This window comes from Crassostrea angulata, chromosome 7, assembly GCF_025612915.1.
Source record: "Crassostrea angulata isolate pt1a10 chromosome 7, ASM2561291v2, whole genome shotgun sequence".
Classification (NCBI taxonomy): Eukaryota; Metazoa; Mollusca; class Bivalvia; order Ostreida; family Ostreidae; genus Magallana; species Magallana angulata.
In genome coordinates, this window is record NC_069117.1 from 31,006,225 (window position 1) to 31,033,061 (window position 26,837).

The 26,837-nt window shown below is 32.9% G+C and overlaps 3 protein-coding genes and 1 long non-coding RNA gene across 4 annotated transcripts; 2 read left to right on the forward strand and 2 right to left on the reverse strand.

Annotated features, from left to right (window-relative positions):
- The first annotated feature begins 6 nt into the window (after positions 1-6).
- Positions 7-1,828, forward strand: LOC128192755 (16 kDa calcium-binding protein-like). The gene is made up of 4 exons (XM_052865707.1): positions 7-358; positions 483-577; positions 1,113-1,278; positions 1,426-1,828. The coding sequence occupies exons 1-4, from the start codon at positions 155-157 to the stop codon at positions 1,675-1,677; spliced, it is 717 nt and encodes a 238-aa protein (XP_052721667.1). The 5' UTR covers positions 7-154; the 3' UTR covers positions 1,678-1,828.
- Positions 1,829-2,015: 187 nt separating this feature from the next.
- Positions 2,016-3,059, reverse strand: LOC128192758 (uncharacterized). The gene has a single exon (XM_052865711.1). It carries the CDS (start codon positions 2,709-2,711, stop codon positions 2,043-2,045), a length of 669 nt encoding a protein of 222 aa, XP_052721671.1. The 5' UTR covers positions 2,712-3,059; the 3' UTR covers positions 2,016-2,042.
- An 8,666-nt stretch (positions 3,060-11,725) lies between these two features.
- On the reverse strand, positions 11,726-18,597 carry LOC128192742 (zinc finger CCCH domain-containing protein 15-like). Its single transcript, XM_052865689.1, has 12 exons — positions 18,440-18,597; positions 18,104-18,208; positions 16,341-16,440; positions 15,522-15,668; positions 15,231-15,322; positions 14,866-14,971; positions 14,606-14,682; positions 14,346-14,414; positions 13,944-14,021; positions 13,528-13,632; positions 13,094-13,250; positions 11,726-12,729 (listed from the first exon to the last, which is right to left on the reverse strand). Exons 1-12 carry the CDS (start codon positions 18,503-18,505, stop codon positions 12,530-12,532), a joined length of 1,302 nt encoding a protein of 433 aa, XP_052721649.1. The 5' UTR covers positions 18,506-18,597; the 3' UTR covers positions 11,726-12,529.
- A 658-nt stretch (positions 18,598-19,255) lies between these two features.
- On the forward strand, positions 19,256-22,033 carry LOC128192764 (uncharacterized). The gene is made up of 2 exons (XR_008244562.1): positions 19,256-19,999; positions 20,280-22,033. It is a non-coding gene; the product is annotated as an uncharacterized LOC128192764 (long non-coding RNA).
- The last annotated feature ends 4,804 nt before the right edge of the window (positions 22,034-26,837 follow it).

The following is a 26,837-nucleotide window of genomic DNA, read 5'->3' on the forward strand; positions in this document are numbered from 1 at the left end:
TTGCAGACGACGTGCTCCAAAACAAACCTTACCCTTGCTTAATTACACAAGTGAATAGAGAGACGTTTCGTCGCATCAGAAAATAACGCAGGCGCAGCAGCTGTGATTTTTAAGTAGACACTCGGTGAAAGTTTTTTTCTTCATAAATTTACGTATGTTTGCTTGGTATTTTCATTACGTCGCAAAAGCCTTCTGCAGCAGCATGGCGGATTTTTCAAAGTGGGCGCAGAAACACCTGTCAAGAGTTGGAGAGGACTTCGAGGAAGTAGACAAAGATAAGAGTGGATCTCTGGACTTCTTCGAGGTCTATAATGTGTTGCAGAAGTCCGGCTTTAAAGGCACGCTGGAAGAGGCAAAGGTGAGAGGAACTTGATTTATTACCACTCCCTCGAAAATTTTCCAGGAATTTGTACATTCCGTGTAAGTTTTTCAACCTTTTAAATGCGGATTTTCAATATTTGTTCTTTTTAATTATATTTCAGAGAATTTTCCAATCGTTAGATGTAGACAAGAATGAGAAAATATCAAAAGATGAATATGTGAAATCTATGGCTAAAGTTCCAAAAATAGACTTCAAGTGGGTATAGTACTTTTTTTTAAATTTCAGTGAACACATTTTTTTAACTGATTTACATTTCCATGAAAGCAAAAGATATTGCTAGGCAGTATCTAGCTGCAGACTATAGTTTCTACGACGAATCGACACTCTGTATCTGTTGCTCATCACTTTCTTTGTGAGCGGGGCACTTATTGTGCATCAATGTACAGATTTTGGCATTTTCCGTTGTTTAGTAATCAAAGAATACTGAAGCTATTTCATTCATCACATGAGCAGATCCGTGTGCAACGTCGGCAACATTGTGCCGTTTTTTTGTGATTCATCGCAAATAGCATACATTTATTTGTAAAGAATAAACCACATTTACAATAAAATCCACAGAAAATAACTGTCGCATTTTCTACGTAGATGAAAACGCCAGGAAGTACTTTATGTGTGCAATATACATGTAAAACCAATAAATTTTAATTATCTATGCATAACCTGAATGGTTTTGGGTTTTTTTTATTTCAAAGAGAACACTACACAGCCTAAGAACATTTTTTCCTTGCAGACAAATCGTTTTGAGGCGAGCCTTCAATAAGCTAGATAAAGACGGAAGTGGTTTTCTGACACGTGACGAGATTTTGGACGCGGCCAGTAACGAGGCTGAGCTTGACGCGTCTGCCGAGAACATCTCGGACCTGCTCATCTATCTCGTGACAGACGACGACAAAAAGGTCGACTTCCCCTACTATGCAGATAAACATGAAATTTATCTTTAAAAACACATTTTATTTGGCTACTGTAGTATATTAAGCAAATTGCTATTTCACCTTACAGCTGTTCATTTCTGCTATAGTTATTTATAAATCGTTCCCTTACAGATTGATTACGAAGAGTTTTTGAAAATTTGGAACGTCAAATCCACATCTTCCGCCATGCGCACTCTGTTTCAAAAGCTGGATACAGACGGAAGCGGGAAAGTGGACCGGAAAGAGCTCTTAGACGGTCTGCAGGGGGACAGCGAGCTTCACTTACAGGCGCCCAAGATCTCTGAAATACTAATTAAATGGAGCAAAAACCATACGGGACCTTTGTCATATGAGGAATTTCTCAAAGCATATGAAAGCGTTTGATTTCCTGTAAGGACTCATTGGGAGACATCTTGAGAAGAGACAATCAATACAAAGTCTATGTTGTTTTATTTTTTAATTCAATGCTACAGTGGTACTAGTATTAATATTCGTTGTTTATATATTTATACAATGTATAAAATCGTAACACATAGTTACATACAATTTTATATTTTCAACCAAAGTAATAAAATGGCTTTCGAATAAAATCTTATGTTATTTTGTATAAACATTGTACATAAGAATATGTACGATTTATGTTTTGTTTATTTGTGATAGCTTTAATTAAAACATTTAGTTTGTGCCATTTAAAACATATTTTTAAATCAAAAAAAAATTTCATTAAGATATCCAAATTTGGATCAATTTTACACTAAATAACTAAACGTACTTTGAAAACTTCCGCTATCCGACTCATCCGTGCAGTCGCCCATTGTATTCATGTCTATTCTTATTTCAGTTGACATCTCGATGCTATCCCTGATATCTTCTATTTTTTCGTCGTTATCCATTAAAACTCTTTCCTCTATTTGAGAATTGATCCGTAGTCCCCTATCTAAATATGGCTCCGATTGCGATTGAGACGATTTTAAACGCGCGAAAACACGTGGTAGGCTTTTCAGACGTTTCAGAGGGGGCCTTCGTGTCTTCCGGACCGTGTTAGCCTCGCTTTCCCGCGATAGCATAACCGGAAGTGCCATCATATTTGCTAAGCCTCTTCCTAGCGCACTTCCGGTGTCTCTGTTGTTTAGGGATTTCCATTCTACGTCCATGCTCTCTAGCGTCTTATACACAGCACTGAGGTCTCGCTCTTTTGTAAACTTTCTTCTCGTTTTTTCGATGTCGCGTAGGAAATAGTTCACTTGTTTGTCTTCCTCATCGTGATTATTAGAGAGTCCGCGAAAAAATCCCAGAATCAGGACTCCAAAAACAGCGCCCCCGTACACCATCACCACAGACACCGTAAACTCCATGGCGCCCTGTGCATCTGCGTGTCTGTCATAAACATTTTGCGTTGTGTTTGTCACATTCTCCATGTCAGAAAAAAAAACCTCGCTCCAGCCTTAAAGTTCCATTTCTTCTTGTATTTCAGGACTTCAGTTTCTATTGTTTGAGGAATGAACCGGTCCTTATGAGGGTCGCGGCTCAGTAACTTTTTTTAATTACAAACGCCGCCTAGTGTGTCTTTTAAGTGTTAAATGAAATACATTATTCATCCGCAAGTAATATTTTGGGCAAAATGAAACTTAACTACAAAGTCCAGAATGTACAAATCGGAACCTCCATTGCAAAACACAATTTGTTCTCCTTCAGATAAACCTTGTGTAGGATTTCGGGTTTATTTTTGATACGTGACGGAAAAATAGCCAGCTACTTTGTTAAAGTTCATTAGTTTTTATAAATACCTCGTAGAGTTAATCTCGGAGAATGAATAGGCAGTGTTCCATAACTGTGAAATTTAAAGAATGAACTTGCATAAACATGTAAACTTCCATAATAAGAGGGTTAAAATGCGGAGGTAATTGGTGACCATATGCATGAAATTTGAATTTCATCTTGCATAAGTAATGTAAGGCACAAAATATCATAGCAAGCATCGTTAAGTTCTGTTTCTTATGCCAGTGTTTAAAAAACAGTCATTTAAATTCCAGTACATTGTCGATAAATTTGATGATATTGTGCGCATCCAATTGCAAACGCATAAAAAATATGTGTGAAATAGGGGGGGGGGGGCAAAAAAGTCTTTGGGTGTGAAGGGTGTCCTGGGTTTTATTGCTAATCAGGAGCAAGTTTTTGTTTAAAATAATTTTTAGATATATCAGAAGCGTAGGTTTTTGGGGGTTTTTTTGTTTTTTGTTTTTTTTTGCTGTTGTTTTTTTTTTTTTTTTGGTTGATTTTTTTTTTTAGTGTTATAATAATGAAAAATAAGTGAATGACTTCTGTTACTTCTTATAGGCCGCAGAGTTCTCGTTTTCAAAAATGAATTTGATTTGGTATAGAATATTTTCTGAATGCTTGAAGCTGTGCACTCTCAGATGACACGAAGCTCTTTCTGAATTCAGAGCTTAAATTTCATTGCACTTTAAGAGGGCTGGATAGTCGTGGCTATTTTTAGACTTTATTGATCTCCTTTTGAAGAAAAGCTCTATAAAAATATAGGTAGAAACACAAATTCTAAAGTTTAAATTTCGTCTTTGGCTAATGATAGATTATAAATAAACACATCATACCCTAAGTTAAGGTATCCGATCCATATTAGGACCTAATTTTTCCAACCTTGAATATCCATCATGTATTTAATACTTTAACATTAATTTAAAGCATTTTAGAGTAGAAAAAGATTTACCAAGAGAAGATTTCAAAAATATTATAACTAAGCAGTTCTGTAATCAATAAATAAATATTGCATTATGGTCTATGAAGACAAGCACATTTTTTAAAATAAAAAATTAATGCTAAGAATATCAATAAATACCTTGGTGGAAAGGTGTATTTTGTTCTTAGGAATAAAAAAACTATCGAAAATAAATGTTTTACCGTATATGTTTTTAAAAAATCATTTTTATAGAATTAAAGCAAAGGGGGACAACTCTTGGGGGACAACTCTTCAAGAAAAGGAAAAGGTCATTAATTAGGACACATTCCACTCTTACATATTGATACTTAAACATGACAATTATGTCCAAGTATATGGAGTATTAACCCCATACACATCTGTTATGCATCCAGATTCATTGAATTTGGGGCTATTATGGATCGGATACCTTAAAGTAAATCAAATGATTAATTTGCTGACCGCTGAGCCTCCTTAAGTTGATGCATTCACATAATATTTATTAAAGTAATTTGATACTTTTTAAAGATGTTTGCCTTTTTATAGGTCTAGTAAGAAACATGGATTTATTTTGATGAGTACTTCGGTACTCCGTTGTCGATAAACATTTTTCAAGGTGGAATATAATAGGTACGAGTCATTACGACTCCGTGTGTAAAACTTATTTCATACACCAACAACCAAAAAATTCGTGTATAGAATTACGTCCTTGATTAAAAATATAGTTATCCTAATCTATATTATAAAATCTGGAGTACGAGCTCGAGAATTGCATGGGTACATGTTTGAAAAGTGACACTATACATGTATATCATACATGAATATACACAAGTAATATGAATCATACTGAATATGGACAAAAAAGAATATAAAAAGGAAATAAGGTTGCAAAATCTTTTAGAAAAGATGAATAGAAAAGTAATTAAGGTACCTAGCCGTATCAAGACATATACTTTTAAAGACACTACGTCACAAGATGTTTTATTCAATTGTTTGTTTTTATCGATTTACGTAGTTGCATATCATCATTGTTCAGTGATTAAAGTATCGGGCTTGTAAACTACAGATCAGGAGTTCGAATCCGCCTGGGGCTTTTTTCATATTTATTAATTACATAGTTAAATCATAATTATTTATACAAATTTTCATTTATTTTTTCGCATTTTTGATTTATTTACTTTTTATTCATCATGTTATCTATCATAATTAAGTATTTTTTCTGGTGATTTGAGAATCTTTTTCACGGTGTTGCTGTAGTGAGCCACCTTAATTGTAAAAATAATGAAAAGGTTTTGTTAATCGCTTGAACACAGTACAAACAATTAAGGTACACCAAACCCTTGATAAAGGAGATAACTCTCATTAGGATAATCACTTTAAATATTGTTATCATGGATGAAAAAATTCACGATTTTTGTAAAATACAGCTATTCGATTTATGGAATTGTATGTGTGTCAATTTATAATTAGTTTAAATTTCCTTTCGAATAATTACTATCACTTGGGCAAACTAAGTGCTTAGGTTTGGATAATGCACTTAATATCACGTATTTGGTAATAATTTAACTACAAATAGGTCATATTATCAGCGAAGCACGATTCTCATATGTCTTATCGTGTGTTTCACCTTTCTATAAACTACCCTCCATTTATCTCCATTTTACAAGTTTATTTCCAGAAACATCATGAAGGGATTTCTGATATTTTTCGCAGTTATTGGGGTTTTGGGTAAGTGAAATATTTATTAAAATCTTTTTTTTTTAATTTTTTTTTTGGAGAAAAATCCTATTTATTGAGAGACGATGAGGTTAGATTAATTAAAAATTGACCTGCAATAGTGTAAAAGAATACAATCAAATGAACGTATTTTTACCAGTGTACTTTACATATACAAATACAGGGGCGAACACCTTTTCAACATCGCCAAGTTAAGTCATGTTTTTTTTTTCCGTTTGATTATTGAATTTTGCTTCTATCTTGTAAAACTGTTTACATTCAAATGTGAAAAACAAAATTTGTTGTTCTTCACAAATATAGGAGAAATACTCAGTAGTTGAAAATATAGCGAAACACAAGAAAGAGAATATTTATATTGATCATCACATAAGCGCGCGGCTAGGTTCGTTTTGAATTTGAAGAAACTGGTTATATTTTTAGATGTGTTTAGCGTTCTAATTTTTTAAAAAACCCAATGGATGGATAATTACTAAAGATCGAGCTATAATGTATAGATAAGTATGGTTGATATGTTATAGCTTTGGCCATTGCTGAGAGATGTAGTCACGTGGAGACCTGTAAGTTAACTCTGTGTCCAAATAACTCAACTCACCTGTCCTGTCATAATGGCCGATGTACCTGTGACGCCCTCCAATGTAAGTGAAGGAACGAACGAACGAATGAATGAATGAAAGAACGAATGAAAGAAAGGACGATCTCGAATGAACGAATAAACGAATGAATGAACGGACGAATGAATAATTCATTAGTTAGTTGCAATGATTTTTAAGATCGTCTACTTCACCGATCCATTTCATTTTATTTCATAAAAACATATAATTCGTGTACCTGAGGTTCCACATACAAAACATGTGCATACACACTTACTATATTATAATCATTTAGATTTTTATTTGAGCATAAGATAGCCAAAACTAAGAACAAAGTGGTATTTTTTAAATTTATACGTAGATTAGCAAAGTTTGTGTAAAAAAAAAAAGGTCAGGAATAGACAAAACATTTTTATTCATGGCACTCTAATTTACATGCAAATCATGATGTAACTGAAATGAATAGTTAAGATTATCGACTGTAAAACAAGGATTATGGATGATAACTATAGTTAACTCTTATCGGTTTGTTCCCGTTTTGCACACATTTGTAAATTAGGTATCGAAAAAATGTGTGCGAAACGGGAATTTGACCAAGAGAGATAATTACTTAATTGCTATAGTCTATATTACAATTCCTGCGAGGGCAATTGACAATAAAATAAATAAAACATATCTATACTCGCAACTGATATTTACATTTATTTTATGTTACAACATTACTTGCATAAAATCACATTTACATAATAATTGACATCCATATTAATGAATTTGATTTTAAACATCAATTTGGTCATGAACAATTTTATTATTTTTTTAAACATGAATATTGCAAATATGTAGCGCCTTTGCTTAAATTACTGCCAATAGGAAGCACATGTTAAAAGTTTGAAGAGAAAATATCATATGTTAATATTAATATTTAATTATTGCTTTTGCTGACATAAATGGAAGAAATGAGTATAGTGAGAACGCTGCTAAATATTTTTCATTTATGTTGTGGCTTGAATAATCGAAGAAAAAGACAAACTGTATAATGATAAATCGGCAATTTTATATGCTTCAAAAACTGTAAAGATTACTTCACAAAACCCATCAAATGAAGACTTAATTCATGCATTTTCAACCTTTTTCAGATTGAGGTATATCGCATCAATATTAAATCAAAGTACTGAAGAACTGACGGGAGTTGATTTTGTCGATGTTTATATATTTTAAAATATATGATACGTTACTTTGCTTGACAAGTACATGTAGTTTCTAATTTGAATTACGCACATTTTTATAATATGAATTTTTGGACTTTTTCGAGAAGAATGTCGAGAAACCCCCATTTGAATCGTGTTAAATAATATTTAAAGATAAAATTAATTCAATCAAACTATGTATCAGTAATAGAAATATTTCTCGAAAAATGTATGAATCCAAGAAATATTGAACTCTAGTCTCGTTCAACCAAACGCACGGCTGACACCGTAATCTCCGACAAGGATTTACGGAGACAGCCGAGCGTCGAGTTGAACGAGACTATATTGAACTCTGGCGTAGGAATACATACGACTACAAAAAATATTTATAAAACAGAACAAAATACCTATATTCTTCTTGTTCTATCGTTAAGGCGCTGATAAAACACAGGTAAAAATCCAGGTAAAATCTTTGACCGAAAGCAGACTATAATTGCTATCACAACACAAATCACACCTATTGTTCTATACCCAATTATCAAATGTGTGCAAAACGGGAACACACCCTCTTATCTATAGTAAACATAAACTATCAGTAACCATAGTTAAGGCGTTAATCTGTTCCATAACAGCAAACAATCGCGATTGCAAAAAAATTATTCGTAGTTTTACGATTTGTAAACTACGGATTACAGTTGTTAACTAAAATAAACCACAAATGTAAAGTTAAGTTTACGGTTTGTAAACAATTATTGCAGATATTTGAGGCATCGAATTCAGAAATCGAAATTATGTAAATCACGTTATCGGATATTTAGTCTAATATACACAAGTGTGAAATAAAGTTTATGATTATTTTTGACAAATGTAAATTTTGAGTAGAAATTATAATTTACGTTTGTTTAATAAACATGTTTAAACTAAGTGAAAGCTATACAATTTACAACCGAAATCTGTGATCAACGAATGCTCTTTATACAATATGTACTTATTTTTTTTTTTACATATGTGAATCTATTGATCGCGGGTTATACAGACTGAAGAAAAATTAACATATAGTTAATAACTGTAATCAATTAACAAGCTCGTTTTTATTAATTGGCTTGTATTTTATATTTCTTTGCTCAGGCTACATAATGTAATCATTGATCAACAATAAAACAATAAGTGATTGTTTGCAAAACAACCATGAAGAAATTTTATTTCAGTCACCATAGACTTATATCTTATATCTTGACGAAATTTTTTCCTTTCTTTTTCTTCTTATTTTGTAGCATGCCAGGATATAATTGACTGCGCTGCAATAGGCCGTTGCCATGACAACAATATGCACTACCACTGCGTGGACTTTGTTTGTAAATGTATCCCAGACTACATCGGGAAATAAATGTTCAAAAGTTAATCATGTCTGACTTTTGTCAAACTATGCGAAAAATATCAAATCCATTACAGGAGAACCCTAAAAAATATTGTAAAATACTCCTACTTGAGCCTTATAAGAATATAACTATGGAATATGTTACATTTTTTACTATGAAAAACTAGATTGGCAAAGAGATTTCCTCAAGATTAAATGAGAATGCCCATAGCAGACCTACCTATCATTAATTAATCAACTTTTGGAACACCAAAATAATATTTCATAAAGTGTGCAGCAGGCTTGGGGTAATGCTAAATGTAATGGTAATGCATTGCAATGCATTACATGTTTTCAAAGTAATGCTAGTAATGTTTATTACCTAATCAAAGGGATTTTGTTGTTTTATTACATATTAAATATTTGCGTCTATTTTGAACTGCCGGTCAATAGACTGCGATCTATTAGACCGCCAGTCAATAGTCTTCGATCTATTGGACCGCCGGTCAATAGACTGCAATCTATTGGACCGGCAACGTATTTCAGAACGCTGGTATGTTAATGTTACATCCTTTCGATAGTTCTCATGGAATGTATATTCCTTTACATAGACGCTGTTTTTAGTACTTGGTGAAACCAAATTCAATGTTATCAAATCAATAATCAATAGTTTTAAAGCCTGATATAAGGTAAAAGACCACATGTATTTAAAATCTAATAGGTTGAAGATTCCCCCTTCTTTGTGTAAACTATTAAATTGAGATGTTATAATGCATGGAACAGGTTTTGTGCATGTAAAAGATGAAAAAAAAATCTTAGAATATTGCATAATGGCACGAAAATCATCTGCAATATGCAAATTGTAAACCCCGAAAACTAAAAAAGGAATTAGGTAATAAAACAATTATTTAACGCTTGAACAGTCAATAGACCAGAATTTTTTCCCTTGGTGCAGGGAACAGCTCAGTATGATCTATTGCCCTCGGCCGTTGGCCTCGGGCAATAGATCATACTGAGCTGTTCCCTGCACCTCGGGAAAAATATTCTGGTCTATTGACTGCTAAAGCATTAAATAATTGTATAATAATGCCTCAAAATTAGCATTACAAGTAATGCTAATGTAATGCATTACTTTCCAAAATCTAGTGTTACATGGCATTACTTTGCATTACTTTGCATGTTTATGCATGTTCACTTTAAAAAATGTAATGAATAATTGAATAGTTGAAATTGAATTTGATTAAATTTATTTCTAAAGAAGAAAGAAATAATTCTAATTGAGAAAAAAAATGTTTTAATTGTACATGTTTTGTTATAAAAAAGGTTTTTTAAAATTCATTTTTGAATTGTTTATATTACTAAAGATAACAGCACAATTTCATAACATTTTTAAGAGTGTTGTTATCAAGAGTTTTTAATCATTTAAACAATTTACTCCAATTAGTTTGCACTTCAATAAGAAATGTTTCAACAACACACTATGCCCCCGGGATAATCTAAGTATCAAAACAATCTATTGTTATAAGAAGTGCTAAACACCCCAATCCCCTTCCCTTCGCTATGTCACAATAGAATAGGAGACAGACATGCACCTTTAAAAGCAAAATGAATGCACTGTCCATCCATGATGAAAATCAATATCACTTCCAATATTATAACCTATTTGAAAATAATCTTTCTTATTTTCTCTCTTTGTCTCTGTCTTTGTCTCTCTCTCTCTCTCTCTCTTGTATATTAATTACACTGTACATTAGTTTGGACTGATAGAAAATACAAAATTTATGTATTTAATTTATTATTGCACGTAATATATCCCAAGATAAAGATCGTCAAACAGTATTTTCCAGTCCAAGCGTTGAATGCTCCTGCAAAACATTTATTTAGTATAGCCCGGAAGGTGGATGCATTTAAAAGATGAACCCTTTGAAACTTCGATCATAAAGTGCAACAGCAATCTTTTGTCTTTAAGTGTACTCCGTAAAAAGAAATACGATTAAAATATATTAAGAAATATAACTGGGAAAAATCATCTGTTTATAAATTAATAAAATTAAGTGTCCAAAATTATAAAGATTTGTGTAATCTGGGGATATATCTATATTTAACATTAAAAAACCGCAACATTATTTCATAAATTGTTTTTTGCTACGCATGTTATCCTGTGTCTCTATTTCATATCTGACATTGTATCATGCCAAATGTCTATAAATACCATTTTACTTATGTAATATGTTGTTCATATTGCCACAATATGATTATATATTGAGCAAATAAAATATGACTCTTGTTTATTCATTGAATTTGAACCTGATACTGAGCATGAAACTGTAGATATTTTAGAGAATGTTGTATATTTATAACATTTGCAAAAACTCTTTATTAGCTTTACTTTAAAAAAAAAAGTAATGGTAATGCATTACTTTACTCATGTAATGGTAATGTAATGCATTACTTCAAGAAAATCAAGTAATGGTAATGGTAATTTAATGCCCAAATTCATGAAGTAATGGTAATGTAATGCATTACTTTACAATGTAATTCGCCCCAAGCCTGGTGTGCAGTAGTCTTCCAATATTTCAATATTTGTCATATCTGTCTGTAGCTCTCGGTCTGAAAAAAAAAAAGACGACCTATATCCATTTCCCCATGTCCGAAGATACAGACCTGCAACTAGTTTTGTGTCTATCTGTACTTCCATTGGAAGTAACTAAATGTTTGATCTTTCACATTAATTTTTCACACGCTTAATCAACCCTTGTATGTCATAAAGTAGACTTTTATATAGTACAAAGTTTTTACCTAAAATCCCAAGTAACAATAGTACCCTAACTTCACAACACAGTCATTCAACACCACATTCTAACTTCTTTATTTTCAAATGTTTACATCAGTCATCACTGTGAACAGTCCAATACTTTTAATACTTAAACCAATGTTTTACCACAGTTTAAAGTTGTGATACTTCATTCGTCACTTTTTTCACATGATAATACAAAATACACCATATTTTAAACAGACATATATCTCAGACTTGTTATTTTCATTACAAAACACCAAACGAAAATATGCTTTATCAATTATTTTACAGCAGTTAAAACAATCACCTCTTTAAAATCAAATGTTTAACGATAAAATTTGACCAAAAAATTATCAAACGAGGTACTTTCGAGTAGTTCTTTTGTAATATGATATTTTTAGTCATAAACTATGAAATACATCTCATATTTGTCTCTTTTTCAATAAATATCTGTACAAATTCCCCGAAAAATATCTTTGTACAAGAAGGCAATTCACATTAAATGAAATATTCTAGTTATTTATTTAAACATTTACTTTTATCAAAACACAAGAACCTGGTACATATACAGTCATTCATTTTGTTTGTCAGTGCTTCTTAACATATGACGAGACACTTTCCAACGTAAATTCGATAAATAAATGCGGTTTGCTTCTTTTATAATCAAAACAGAATTTCCTAGAGTAACATGACCAAAAACATTACTTCAGTCAAAATACCAAAGCCAGATCTCTGCAATATTCCATTAATTATTTTTTTTTTTTTCATCACAATCACAACAATTTCTCCTAATCTTGGCCGTTTTGGAAAGTTTTTTTTTTGAGGTTTAATCTTGGGAGGGGTACATATACTCTAATCGTCCACTAAATCTAGAGTTTCCAACTCGTCCTCTACATCGTCAATGTCATCACCACCGAATAAATCCTCGTCGATCTCGATCTCTGCACCATTAACAGTGGCGGCCATTGCAGCCGCTATTGCGGCATCCGTTTCCGTTGTGGATGGTTCTTTCGGAGGTAATGCAGCTGCTTCGTCCAGTTTCTTAGCTTCATCTGTTCAGACAAGTAAACAATGACATAATTTATTTAATATACCTGTTTAAACCCATAAAGTAATGCTCTTGACAATGCATGTACCAGAATTGGGTAATCTTTCTTTCTGTTTTCAAATAAACCTGTTTTGTATGCATTTAAATACATTCACTTGCAAGTTATGAATTAAAGCTGCTTTTAGACTGGAAAATCAATTCAATAAACAATGTAGCTTTCGTCACCAAATTTAGAGTTTTACTGAACCATAATCCCCATCTACATACTGCTACAACATTTTGTGTATCGCATGATTTTTCATTGAAAACTCCTTTCAATTCCAGATTAGAGTTTCGATGCATTATCTCAATAAAGGTCTTGATCTCACCTGTTTCATTTGAGCCTGCAGATGAAGGCTCACCTCCGCCCCTGGAGTTGACCTCAAACTGCCGCTCTGTTGCCACTGTCCCCGATCCATCAGACTCCCGGGCCGTTGACATAATATAGTCCAGGTTAATATCAACCACCTTTGGGCCACTCTCATCCTTGAAATAAAGAAATAATATAGAGCATTTAAATTTTTTTCACAAGACAGTGACCTAAAACATCTAAATTCTGAAAACTATAATTCACTAACTCCATACAGCACCATACGAAATTCCATAACAGACTTTTTTTTAATCAAACACCAAAGCAACTAAGTATTTTTTTAATTATTTTTTTTAAATCAATTAAATATGCATCCAGAAGTGTGTACGATTACACACATTTGAAAATGTGATTTTTGTAACCATTCAGCCCCTCCCTTTCCCTGTGTTTTACCTCGTCGTCAGAATCACGCTCCCGTTCTATGACCCCTTCTGTGGCCTCATCATCATCCTCGCCCACCAGGTCAGGGTTAAACTCAAACATCTCTCTTCCACTGATCTGAAATTCATCATTCAATTCATTATCCAATGTATTCATTTGGTTGTGCAATGGGATAGAAAACTTGTAATAAAAGAATAATACTGTCCAATATCACCTTCATATAGCATTAGTATGACTAGTACTTTTTTCTTTGTATGACACATTGAATATAGCAAATTTAAGATCAGTGTTTAAAACTGGAGGAAATCTTTCATTATTATCCTTACAAACTAAAATCAATGCCAACAGAGTTTTCTTATAAGAATTTTGTTATAAAAATATTTTGAAATGTGCACTGAATGAATAACTTGAAGCATGTCAATACTTACTCCGAAAGCCCGACCGGCTTTGTAATCTGCCTTCTTCTTTTCCTGGGCAGCTTTAGCTTGCTCAATCTTTTCTTTCCTCTGTTCAAAACAAATTCGCACATAAAGAAACAACAACAAAATCAAGGGCATGCATGTCTTTATGACTCAACCATATCAAAATACAACGTACTTCAATTCATAGTGATCATACACATGTATCATGCAAAATACAACTTGTAAAAAACAACTAAAATGAAAAAAAAAACTTTCTTATATTATGGAATTGGGGATGCAGAAAACTCAGTCATTAGGAACATGTTTTTCTTTGTTTGGAAAAAAGATTTCAATTTTATGGAACTAAAAATTCAAATACCCAGGAATTCCTTGCAGCAGTTTTTACAGTAATAATGTTAAAAGGCTCACCTTTCTCTCCTTCCATTTCAAGAAAGATTCTAATGTGACTTTTGTTGTTCCACCACCAAGAGCTGCTCTCTGAGATTAAAATAAATCAAAATAGTAAAATACATACACAAATAATGAAATTCAAGAAGTAGAAGAAGTACAATATCATCCGTCTTTTTATATATTCAACTTAAAGTATTTGTTTTGCATTAAAAAATAAAAATATCATAAAATGTTATAGAAAAATACTTTGAAATAAAACCATCAAAGAGGATCATTACTTCTTTCTCTATAAGTTCCTCTATCGTGATTGCGGATGCTTTATCTTCCTTCTTCTGGTCTTTTTTCAAAACAAAGCCTGTAAAGAGGAAGAATTATAAAATACCTAATTCAAACAATGCAAGGGGGGGGGTGTGTTGCAGGCGGTTTTAATTGTCGCTCCATTCAACACAGATCGCTATCATCAACACCGCTCCAATGGACACAGATTGCCGTTATAAGCAGTTTTTTTCACACAGAGAACCTTAGGATGGAGTAGTACCTGGGGGTAGAGCATGGCGGTAGTGACACTTCTTTCCTCCATTTGGACACTCCCAAAACCAGCCGTATTTACTGGACTCCACAGCTTCCAGGAAAAACTTACAAATCTGATTAAAAAAACAAACAAACATTTATTTTTACCTTAAAACATATGGTAATTCATATTGTTATGCAGAGAGAGAGAAAGAGAGAGAGAGAGAGAGATTTCGTAATACAGAAAATGGAACAGTGTTTATTATATCAATATAATTTTACACAATATATAAATAAAGACAGATTAGAAAGAATTTTCTCTATCATAGTTTATAGTAAAATAATACAGTACATACAGCACACCTATACACAATGTTGATCATCTCCACTTACAATTGCAGTTTTGGGCAGAGATTTTTCCTGTTCACCATGTTTCTTGTTGACCACATCTCTCAGTTGATCTTCATCCCAGTTCTCCATTGTGTCTATGGGTAAAACATCGCCAGATATATTTTTTTGCATAAAAAAATCTTACTAAGACAATTCTGTTAATTTATCATTTTCAAACACACTGAAACATAGACTGTCTGATAATACCAATATATACTGTAACTGATATGTTGTGAATATAATAAAACATATCCATACTCTATCTGCTATATTATGTCTGTCTTGTGAACATACCATCTTTTTCATCTCTGGAATCAGAATAAATGTTGATCTTCTCTCCTTTTCTCTCAATATTCAAGTCATGAGAAAATTTACACTTGGCTCCTTTTGAACATTGTCCTTGTTTGAAGAATGCACACAACACAGACTTGGGATCAACACCTGATGGACAATTTAAAAAATTAACATCATCATACAAAAGTTTAATAGTCCATTACTTTGTGTACAATAAGTTTAAATTATTATAAATTATCATACAAAGGTTCAATAAACATTTAGTTTAACGTTGTATGGGACATCTGTCAATATTAATGTGGATTAAAGTACATTTTTATTGAAATACTTTTTAGAATTTTCAAATTTTACAATATTTAACCAAAAAAAATAGCTTTTAAAAATATTTGGAGAGGTAACAATTGTAAAACCCCCAGCAGGATTCAAACTCAAGACTTACAAATTTGTAGTAAACCCTCTAAACCACTGTACTACACTAATAGGTGACAAAATTGGGAAAGAAACTACTTATATAATTACATTTGGTTTTATTGTTCATTTCCATAAACAATATGTCACAACATGGAAGTGTCCCAAACCACCTTAATAGTTCACATACTTGGTTTACAATATAATATATGAAATAAAAGCTACCTTTCAATAAGGAAAACAGACTGGACATCATGCAAGTATAGATCAACATAAAAACCAAAATTTGAGAATGTTAAAACTCTATAGCATATACAAGTCCCAAGAACAGTGCATATGAATGAAGAGAAATGTAATTATACAAAATGCATATGAATGCAGTATTTTACTGTATGTTTTTGTTAATTCTACCTTTGGAAACTGTTTGTACGGGCTTAAACAAAGTGCTCAGTTCATCAGCTTCTTTTTTCTTATCAAGTTTCTTCTTATTCTTGTCAGCCTCCGCCTGTGCCTGCATACACAAATGGTTTTATTATCCAGATTTTCTTTTCTTTCTAACATTAACAACAACAATAATGATAAAAGTATCAACATACATGTTAACCTCCTGTGATGAAAAATAGGAAGATTTTGAACCGAAAAGCGGTAGTATTGCGCACTGCCTTTTTTACCTATATTTCAAAGCATAAATTTTGTTATGTAAGTAAGGGTTTTTAATAAGCAGTTAAAGATATAAACTAAAATATAAGACTTTTGAAAATCATATTTTGTAATATTAACAATGCTATGAAAATGTTTATATGCATTTACCATCATACTGATTACAGGTACATGTATTAAATATTTGAGTGCAGAGACTTTAACAATAGCCTCTGTTCAAAAAAAAGGTTAAGTTACCATAACTTAGCATATAAGAGAATTAAGAACTAGTACTAGTAGGAAATCATATATTCTTTTTCAATATCAAAACGATGTTCACATGGTTATCACAAATCATGCAGCATTGCAATTAACTGCAAGTCAAGTTTACTGTTATGGCCAAGTTGAAAGATATATTCAGTCATCAATGGCCAAGTGTGGAATTGCAGAGCTTCTTTTTCCTTTGCGATAATAATACTGACGTGTCTTGTAACTAACCTAATCATGGGAAGTGGCTTCTTTCATTGTTCAATGTAAAACACATGCTTGAAAACTTGTCATTCACCCAACTTAAAAAAAGTGTTTGTGTGCCTCCGATTCAATGTCATGTGCTAATTTCAAACCCGCAAGATTTTTTGGCCACAATGGATACCAAAATGGCTAGCTATCAAAACAAGCAACATATTTTGAAGAAAAGCGATAGATTTTTTAATAAAACTGGTAGGTAGAAGGAGACGAAGCTAAAAAGCAGTAGACTTCCACGTAAATCGGTAGAGTTTTTTTTTTTTTTTTTTTTTTTTTTAATACCATTTATTGATTCCTTATAAACAAGTACATAATAACATATCAGAAAATAGCATATGGTGAAAACAGAGTTATAATATATATCAGGTTTTTATAAACTAAAAATGTACACTGTATATGTATATGAGATAATCAGAAAAAGGAAAAAAAAATCAATATATGTTGAAAAAACGTATACGATATATATCAAGTTTTTATGGGGAAAAAAATGTTACATGTACACCGTACGTACATTTAAACATGTATGCCTATGTGTTAATCAAAAAAAAATGAGAGAAAATAAATCCTTGCATTGATAATTTACATGTGATTTTTTTTTATATTTTGGCCCACACATAACAAAGGGTTTCCCTACCATCAGTCAAAGTCTGTGTCCATGTTAGAAACCCTTGTATACAACAGAGGGACTGTCTCCCTCGGTAGAGTTAACTTGTATGGTATCAAATTGCATACAATAATACTGTAAACCAACTTTAACTCATGACATTACAACTCAAAGTTGTGCCATTCTGACCAGTGACAAACTGAATTTTAATGACCAATTTACCAAACAAAACATAACTAGATTATATCATAAACATTGAGAGACTGGTTTGTTGAGAAAAATACCCAGAATGGCAATGTTCTTACACGCCATAAAAATTTCCTTGCACATGATTAAAAGTAACATTGTGTGAAACTTCAGACTATTGTAAATACTGAATATAAGTATAAACCACTAAAATGCTTACCAGTTTACTGGCTTTTTGGTTTCCAAACTTGACTTGCTGTGTAACATTTTGGATGTACCTCTGTTGTTTCGCCCCCTTCTTGTTCTTCAAACCAAAGGTCTTGTCCTAACAGGGTAATAAATCATTGTATTAATTGAAAAAAGTAATTAAACGTCTGGTATGAATCCAACTTTAATGCTCATGTTATTATTTCATCAAATATAAATGATACTCATATCAAACTCGATGGGTTATTAATCTATAGGAGTAATGTCAACAATCTTCGGGTCTCTAGAGATCAATGACATGTAATTTGAACTCCTGTTGACAAGTCTGAGTCAAAATAAGTAGATTTACCTCAATAACTTTTTCCTTCTTCTTTTCAATAGTCTTTTTGCCAGGTTCATTTTTCTTTGGTGGCATAGTATTTTATGAATTTTGTGTTTCTTTTTGTGATTTATTGCAAAAATCTGGCGAAATGTGGCTCGAGCCAAAATCGGAAGTACAACTCTGGAATACCGATCCCGATGCAATATTTCCACCCCCCCCCTTCTTTTCAGATATCATAATCTGATAATTTTCAATGCATGTTTATATCATTTGCTTTGGGATACTGCATGCTTATATGTACTGACATCCTAATATCATCCATTCAAAGTAGATTGCTTATATGTATAATTATAATAGACATGTTATTTTGATATATATGATTTGTATTACTTATAATATAATTTACAACAGTTTTTAAAAATTGTTCCCCATTATTTTATGTCTCTACTTATTTCTTAAATAACGCTACCATCCCCAAACAACATTTTAAAAATTATTTGTTTGCTCTCCATCTATTCCATCTTTATCCCTTCGTAGGCTCCTATCAAAATGAATTCTAGCATTATTTTAAAAATGTTTTGTTTATTTAGACTGTCGATATTAAATATGACATCCGTCTCAAGCCACGGTCCGGAGCCCATCTCTCTCTCTCTCTCTCTCTCTCTCTCTCTCTCTCTCTCTCTCTCTCTCTCTCTCTCTCTCTCTCTCTCTCTCTCTTGCAAAATTGAGGGGATCGTGCATATTGACAGATGCTTGCAACAATGATTATAGATGGTTTAAAATTAAAACTCTCACGCAGCTTTGAAAGAAAAATTATAATGTTCCTATTCAGTGCCGACACTGGAGATCTATAAACATTTATAGTTTGAAGAGGGCGCGAGCAAATATTCTAATGGTAGCCCCAGAGTTTTAATACTTTAGCTTTGATTCTACGAGAAATGTACCCAATTCAGGTGTCTTGCATCATCACCTACATCATATGTATCTATGTTAACTCTTCTGTCGCAGTTCAGACCTTTCTTTGTCCTTGTTGTAATTGGCAAGATTTAGGATCTCTTGGAATTTTTCTAAGATGGAACGAACCAGCTAGGTCATATTACAATGGAATGTGGGCAAATTCATTTGGATCTTAATGAAAGAAGCATAAGCAATAGATTGTTCTATCAACAACATCAGCGGAGGCAGCACGTGCATGCATCGCGCCAATCCGAACTACGCCAGGCTCCGCAATCGATAACTATATGGAATTGATTTTTGTATCTATTGCTCTCGCTGATGGAAATTAATGTTTGATGTCTCAAAGAGGCTATACCTGAACAAGGTGGAACGGTGGGCAATTGTTTTTAACATATCAGCTTTATTATACAGAAGATGCCCCTCGCCGTCACAGTACGGTACGTAGCGTTATTAAAAGTTCTAACCCCCCACAGCAACGTCTCGTGTTCACAGACAAAGCAGACTATAGTTAGCAGAAGCGCGGGAATCCACAGGATATAACACAGGGTGTGCTTTTATTAGATGTTATTGTTTCTTTTTTTCTGCGCCGAGGAGTATGGCATTAGATTAATGAATGCAATCGTCTGCAAGGTAAGATAGCAATAAACCTACTCGCAGTGCTCTTATTATATAAGTCACATTTTACACCGCATACTAACAGACTAAGGCGAAACTACTCAAGTTACCAGTAACTGATTGATTAACGTACAATTCGGAGTATGTCGGGTATTTCATGATCGAATTAAACGTATTGTCTATGTTCATGCATGTATCGTTCATTTCCCAAGCGATATCTGTATATTATGTTTTTCAATCATGAAATGGCCAATCCAAAGCTTGGCAGCTCACGTTTTTTTTTGTTTCTTTTTAGAGAACATGATTTGAAACGTTGACGTCATAACGTGTTTTTTGAGACAAGTTCTGCAACAATGAATATGACAACACAAATGGTGTTTACAGATTCTCAGGACGGAATGACAAAAAGAGAAGAGAACATGACCATCGTGCTCGGAATAATGGCGCCAATATTCGTGGTGGTTGTGATGCTTGTAATTTTGTTGTTTTCTTTTTACAATTTTCACAAACGATTGCATCACAAAAAGAAACATCACATAGATTACATCAGAGCAAACCTGCCATTGAAGCGTCCAAGAATTTCTCCGCCCAATATGAACACGTTCAATGCGTTAGACTGGAAATCGCGTGTGACACCTGGTTCAAAGGAAACGAAATCTTTTTCAAAACTTTCATATTCAAGCGTTGCTAACGAGGATGTTTCTGACGCTGACACCGGGAACCCGGATGTTTATGGTGCGAGTACTGAAGAAGAAGATTGTAGGGTGACGATAACAGATAACCTTGACCTCATGAGTTCAAAGGTCAAGAAGTCATATGGTTCTCGATGGAAGTCTAATGACAAATTCGACAAGTATTTCTTTGAACTAGTTCCAACAATTTGTCAACCAGAGTCGGATTATCTTCCAGGTGACGAATTATTTGGAAAATACCTCAACACGTGATGTTTGTTTTAAAAATCTAAATTCAATTATTGAACCAATACTTCAGAGATCATTCAAGGAAAACCGATCACGTTCAAATTCGTTGGTTCAGTCCGAAATGCGTCATTTGCAATTTTGTCCCTAGTCTGACTGAATGACTGAACTATGCTTCGAATATTTGCATCTTTGACAACATGTTTGTAGTGGTGGAAGAAGAAAAAAACATGAATAGAATACAAATTAAACCATCTAGAGAGGCCAGAGTTATGACGTTCCACGCAGATGAGATTACCAAAAAAAACATTGATGGGATCTATTGTTAAGACTAGCTTCGTTAGCTTGAATTATATTAAAATGATTCATGTTTAATCATGAAGGAAACTAAGGATTGTTTTTCCTTTGCGGTAACTTATCAAAGTGAATAATAAGGAATGATCCTATGATATTATACTGCTTAAATACAGAAAGTTGCATTGCAATTTGTCTAATGATTGACGTCATAAGTGAAGAGAAAGGTCTTCAAATGTCGGCGGCCGTGGGTCTAGCTACCACTTCATAGGAACTCGGCCAGTTTGAAGGTTTCATTTAGAGGTTCTTAGTATCGACTGCTTCTCTAATGAACACATGCATTTCTACGCATTGGGACTTTTAAAATAGCTTAAAAACCACTATAAATTCACCAATAAACTTCTCACAATAATCATCTTGGCATAGTAAAACTCACTTGTATTATGTTAAATAATCACTGGTTTATTTCCATAACCTAGAGTTATAAGATTCATCAAAATTGTATTTGGCAAGAGACGGTCAAATACATGTAGCTATAGATCTAAAATGTCACCGCCATAGATCATCTGTTTTATGTCGTTTTTAACCGGATTTTCCAAAGGAAAAATCCGGTTATTGAAATGTTGAAAATGGCGGGCGGCTGTCAAAAGGGTATACCCCTATTGTACGGACAACTCCTCCTACAGTTTTCAAGATAGGACGTTGATTTCAAGATAGGACTTTTATTTCAAGATAGGACACTGATGTTTTGCTGATCAATTTTGCATATATCAGAGATGTGCATACTACTTGGATTTTCATTCTTGATAATTCAAAAAATAAATTAAAAGCTTTTGAATTTAGTCATTTTCCTTCAGGAAATTGCATAACATATTGCATGACAAATGATCATAGATACAGTTCACATAAAAGAAACTCGGTTTTCTGTCACATTAACAGCTTTTCACTTGTTTAAAACTCTACTACAGTACATGTCAATTTGACAAAAAATTGATTTTTATAAACCCGTTTATTTCGGGCGTTTACTGTAAACAAACTTTTACCGATGATGTATAAGGACGAATCATATGTAAACTGACTATTTGATTCTGGAAAATACAATGCTAATAACTTAACATCATTTACTAATTATCTCCACTTTGAATAAGACCTATATATGTGTATCTCCTTACTTTGAATATATTTGCAAGACTATATAACTTAAGGATACTTTGTGCAAAGTTTGGTGAAAGCACATTGGCTCTACAGAAAAGAAGATGCAAATTATGTCAAGAGTTTACGACATCAACGGTTACCGTTCGTGCAAAATTATCATTATCAAGGACAGGAAATAATTTTTTAATTATTTTAGATTGAGATTTAGCTAGTAATTATTCCTTGTATTTTTTTTCTTTGGACTTGGAGAGTGATATATTTTTCATTTCCTTGCAAAAGTACAGTTTTTGTGGACTATTACAGTACTGTGTCACAATAATTGTTTAGAGTCCTCTCAAGAATCTGATTTTTTTTTCAAGGTGCAGTCAGACAGACGTATGCTATTTAAAACTGTATGATAGCAGCTAGTAAACTGTAAAAATATAGATTATATATAAACAAACACCATAAATAAATCTGTTTCTGTCATTTCAATGAGTATATGTACTCTATATTAGTAACTGTAAATATATAGTCTAATTCAACAAGTCTATAAATAAAATCTGTTTAGATGTCATTAATTCCAAACAAATCAATGGTCAATCTATAAAACTACTAAATAAAGCTTCTGCGAGTCATTGTCAGTGTTAGGTCACTGATAGCATCACTTACAATCTCAAGAGCGCGATTGTCATTAATCTAGATTGGAAATCCGAAGCATCAAGTGCGCATGCTTGAAGTGATGACGAAGATTTTTTTTTAAAAACTCGATTTGTCAAGCACTTTCTGGGACTTAGATCTAAGATGATTTTAATCAATTATTCATTTTTCGAAAGCCTGATATCTTACTACGGTAAGAACGTATGATGAATTAGATGAAACTGACTCCAGCTATGTAAGCATTTTCTTACAGTTACCCTCTTCCGGATCGCTGGTTACAGCATGAAGATCGCAAGGACATGTAATTTAAATACTTTTTCAGACGTCAAATGTCGGTATGCTTTGAAATCACAGAGATTTTAATACTAGTAGGTGTTATATGCTCATGTACTTATTCACAAATTGACTATATTATTACTATTACTGATAATTACGGAGGAAAGCAAGATATATTTTTTTTAATCACGTGCGCTGTAATATTTGAAGTGATACTAATTTTCAAAGGATAATGAATGGATTCGAACCTGTCATAGTTTAAAACAATTACCTGTTGCATTGTTCGATAACTTGTGGTATGGGTGTATGTAATTTCAGGGAATTAATTGATTGTGGCTAGGCCATTGTCATGTACAAATTTAGATTATTGATAATCAAAATTTGTACATGACAACTTCAATAATCTAAATTTTTGTAAAGGACACCATGAATCGAATGCACGTCCAATACATTTTTAGACAGTTGTTCTGACACTAAGCTATCCAGTTTCATTTTCCTGCCATTTTAATTAAAACCATTACAGCTACATCATCTTTATAGTGGTAATGTATTTTTTGCTAATACGTAAATTTTTTTATATGTTTATTCTAGAACTGCACGCTTTTGGCCTCCTCCCCTTTTTTCAGACTTTGGAAATTCACTGTTTATAATGCACGTAGTAACGTGCATTAACCTTGCGGGTTAACTGCAAAAAACACGAGAAAAAAAATGCGCAGATGTTATGAAAGGGATAAAGATGTGAGAAATAACAACTTAAAAACACCTGTTAAAACAGACATCGGGCAACCCAAAATTACGAATGTAGGCGTTTGTTTAAGTGATTAATATTTTACTAATGACTGCCTAAACCATTGATTATTGGCAAACAGCTTCCGTCTATGATGAGCTTCATTTTAAAGATTGAATCTATTTATAAGCGACAGATAACGGTCCTTGTGTAAAATATCACATGCATCTTGTCGTAAATTTTTATAATATAAAAGACTACATAAGTGCATAAAATTTCTTTCGCTCGTTCAAGCTCCTTATTTCCTTCCATTTAAATATCGATATCATATTCTTCCTTCTCGCTAACTTTGAAAATCGTGCATAAAGAAATCAAAAGAAACTACTCCGCTTGATAGAAAGGCATGCAGTTGTAAATGATCTCTTATTTATGCGTACGAGATGGCCTTTGATAATCATTTCAAAGAAAATGGCTTATTTTTGTTAATTCTTAGGAACAAATAGTTTAATCTTTGTTGATAAAAGAAAAAGAGGACGAAGCCTCCATTGCGATGAAAAAGAAACGCTATAGCTAGTTGCAAGGAATTGAAATAATATTTTAACAGACACGTAGCATCGGGATAGGGGGGGGGGTCCGTTCTCCCCCACTGTTTTTCGCAGTCCACATTTTTCATAAATTTGACATATAAAGATTTGTACTATCAGGCAGTTCCCCATCCTACCCAATAGTATTTGGGACTAAATAAAGAATTGAAATGAAAATACCTATATTTGGCGCACCCCACCTTTACGGATTTTTGCGATTTTCGGAATTTGTTAAAAGTGTAATTATAAGTTTTGCCTTTTGCTTGTCATGATTTCGGAAAGTTTTATTTATTTATTTTTTCATTTATTTATTTGCTTGTCAAGATTTTTTTGATGAGTGTGCCCCCCTTTAAAAAACGATGCCACGTGCCTGTTTAATCTACAATGGCAGCCATGATGAATATGCTCGTATTAAAATTTTTAAACTTTATAGAAATGTTGCATCTGTAATAATTGCATTAAGTCATACAATATGCAATTTTAACGAACGCTGAATTCAAATGTAAATTTCAAGCAAAATATTTTTTAAAGCACTTAATTTTTTATATCTTCGCTATTCTCAAAATGTTAAAAGCCACAAAAAGAGCCAGGAAATTTATGATAAATAGTAAATGAATTAGTTATTGGATGGAAATGAAGGAGAGTACTGAGTTATTGCAAATATATGCGCCATTTCAATGAGAGGATTCGATCTAGCGGAAGCATGGAAGGATACTAGTATCTAGATCGATTCTCGATTATTGGTTAATTCAATGACGTCACCGGTCGAGAGGGTTAAAACTGAACATGCGTTCAAGCTGCTGCGTACGGCAACGTAGATATTCGTAGTCTATATTTTTGTAACAAACATGAAATTTATCTTGTATAGTGACATTCTGTTAATTCCTAAAATTTATTATGAATTTTAACATGCATATTTCCGCTCGAAATTAACAAACTATGCCGATGTGATAAGTCTGTAGTTGAATATTACAAATACTTCAAATCAGAGATCTACTGGCTAAACTAGCGCTCTGTTCAACAGACCTAGATATCTACGACCTAGAGACTAGGCTTTCAACTACGATCTTGAACATAGTCCTAAATACAAATTTAGCTGAGTTAGTTTCATCTTCTAAGTATGATTCTAATAATATAATCATTCTATATTTCTTACGGAAAGTGATGGTAATTCATAGCTATGTAATAACTGAACAATTGGTCGACCTTCATCGACTTAAAAAATCTCACGGACTGTACTAGATAATCATCATGATGTCAGGCTCAAATTCCCATTTTACTAATACTCTTTATGATCAATTCATTAATTTGTTCAAAGAAAGATGCAAATATAAGAAAATGAAATGCTTTCTTTGATGATTCATGCGGATTATGAAGGCTGAAAAAGAAATTACATAACTCGTTAACGAGGGTTGTGTATTTTTTCTGCCACCTTCATATCCCGCATGAATCACCAAAGAAAGCATCTTATTGTTAGTTTTAACAGTTTTACATAGTTTTAACAGTTCTTTTGTTAACAAGCTAAATCAAATGTACAAAATGGCAACGAATGTTTCACCCACCCTTTAACTTCAATTGGCGGGACAGGGATGACAGATAAGTTGCTATAATTAAATTATAGTTTGCGATGCCACGACCTAACTTTCTTCAACGACTGTTCGTGCGTTTTATATTACTTTTTCTTTGTGACTTTTGGTGCCCCAGCCCCAGGATGGAATGAAATTTCGGTAAATACACCCTCCTTCATTCCTCATGATCTACTCATATTTGATAAAAGTTTGTTTTGGTTTTTTTGTTTCGTTTGTTTTTTGTTTTGTTTTTTTTTTGGGGGGGGGGGGGGGGGTTGTTGGATTTTTTTGTTCTTAAATTTGGGTTTTTAAAACAAAATTTGCTCAGTCATTAAGATTGTTTGATCATATTTTCTGTCCATTACAGTATTCCAAAAAAAATAACTTTTTCTCCGAAGAACTATTTCGAACATATACAATGTATTAACAAATTATACCTACGTCACAATTTCTAGCATTAGCACGGTGGGGAAATCCACTGATATCGTACGCCTTGGTTTAAGCTAGGCTCTTTGTATTTAAAACAAGCCCACAGAGTCTCTTAAACATGTTGTGTTGTACAATTAATTGTCTGTAGCATGCACTGTTGTCCCAGAAGCCTCGGCACGAGACAATCAATATTAGATTACACAGTAACACTATACATTTTACATGCATGCCTTTTATGTTATTGTTGATTGGTGCACCATGTAG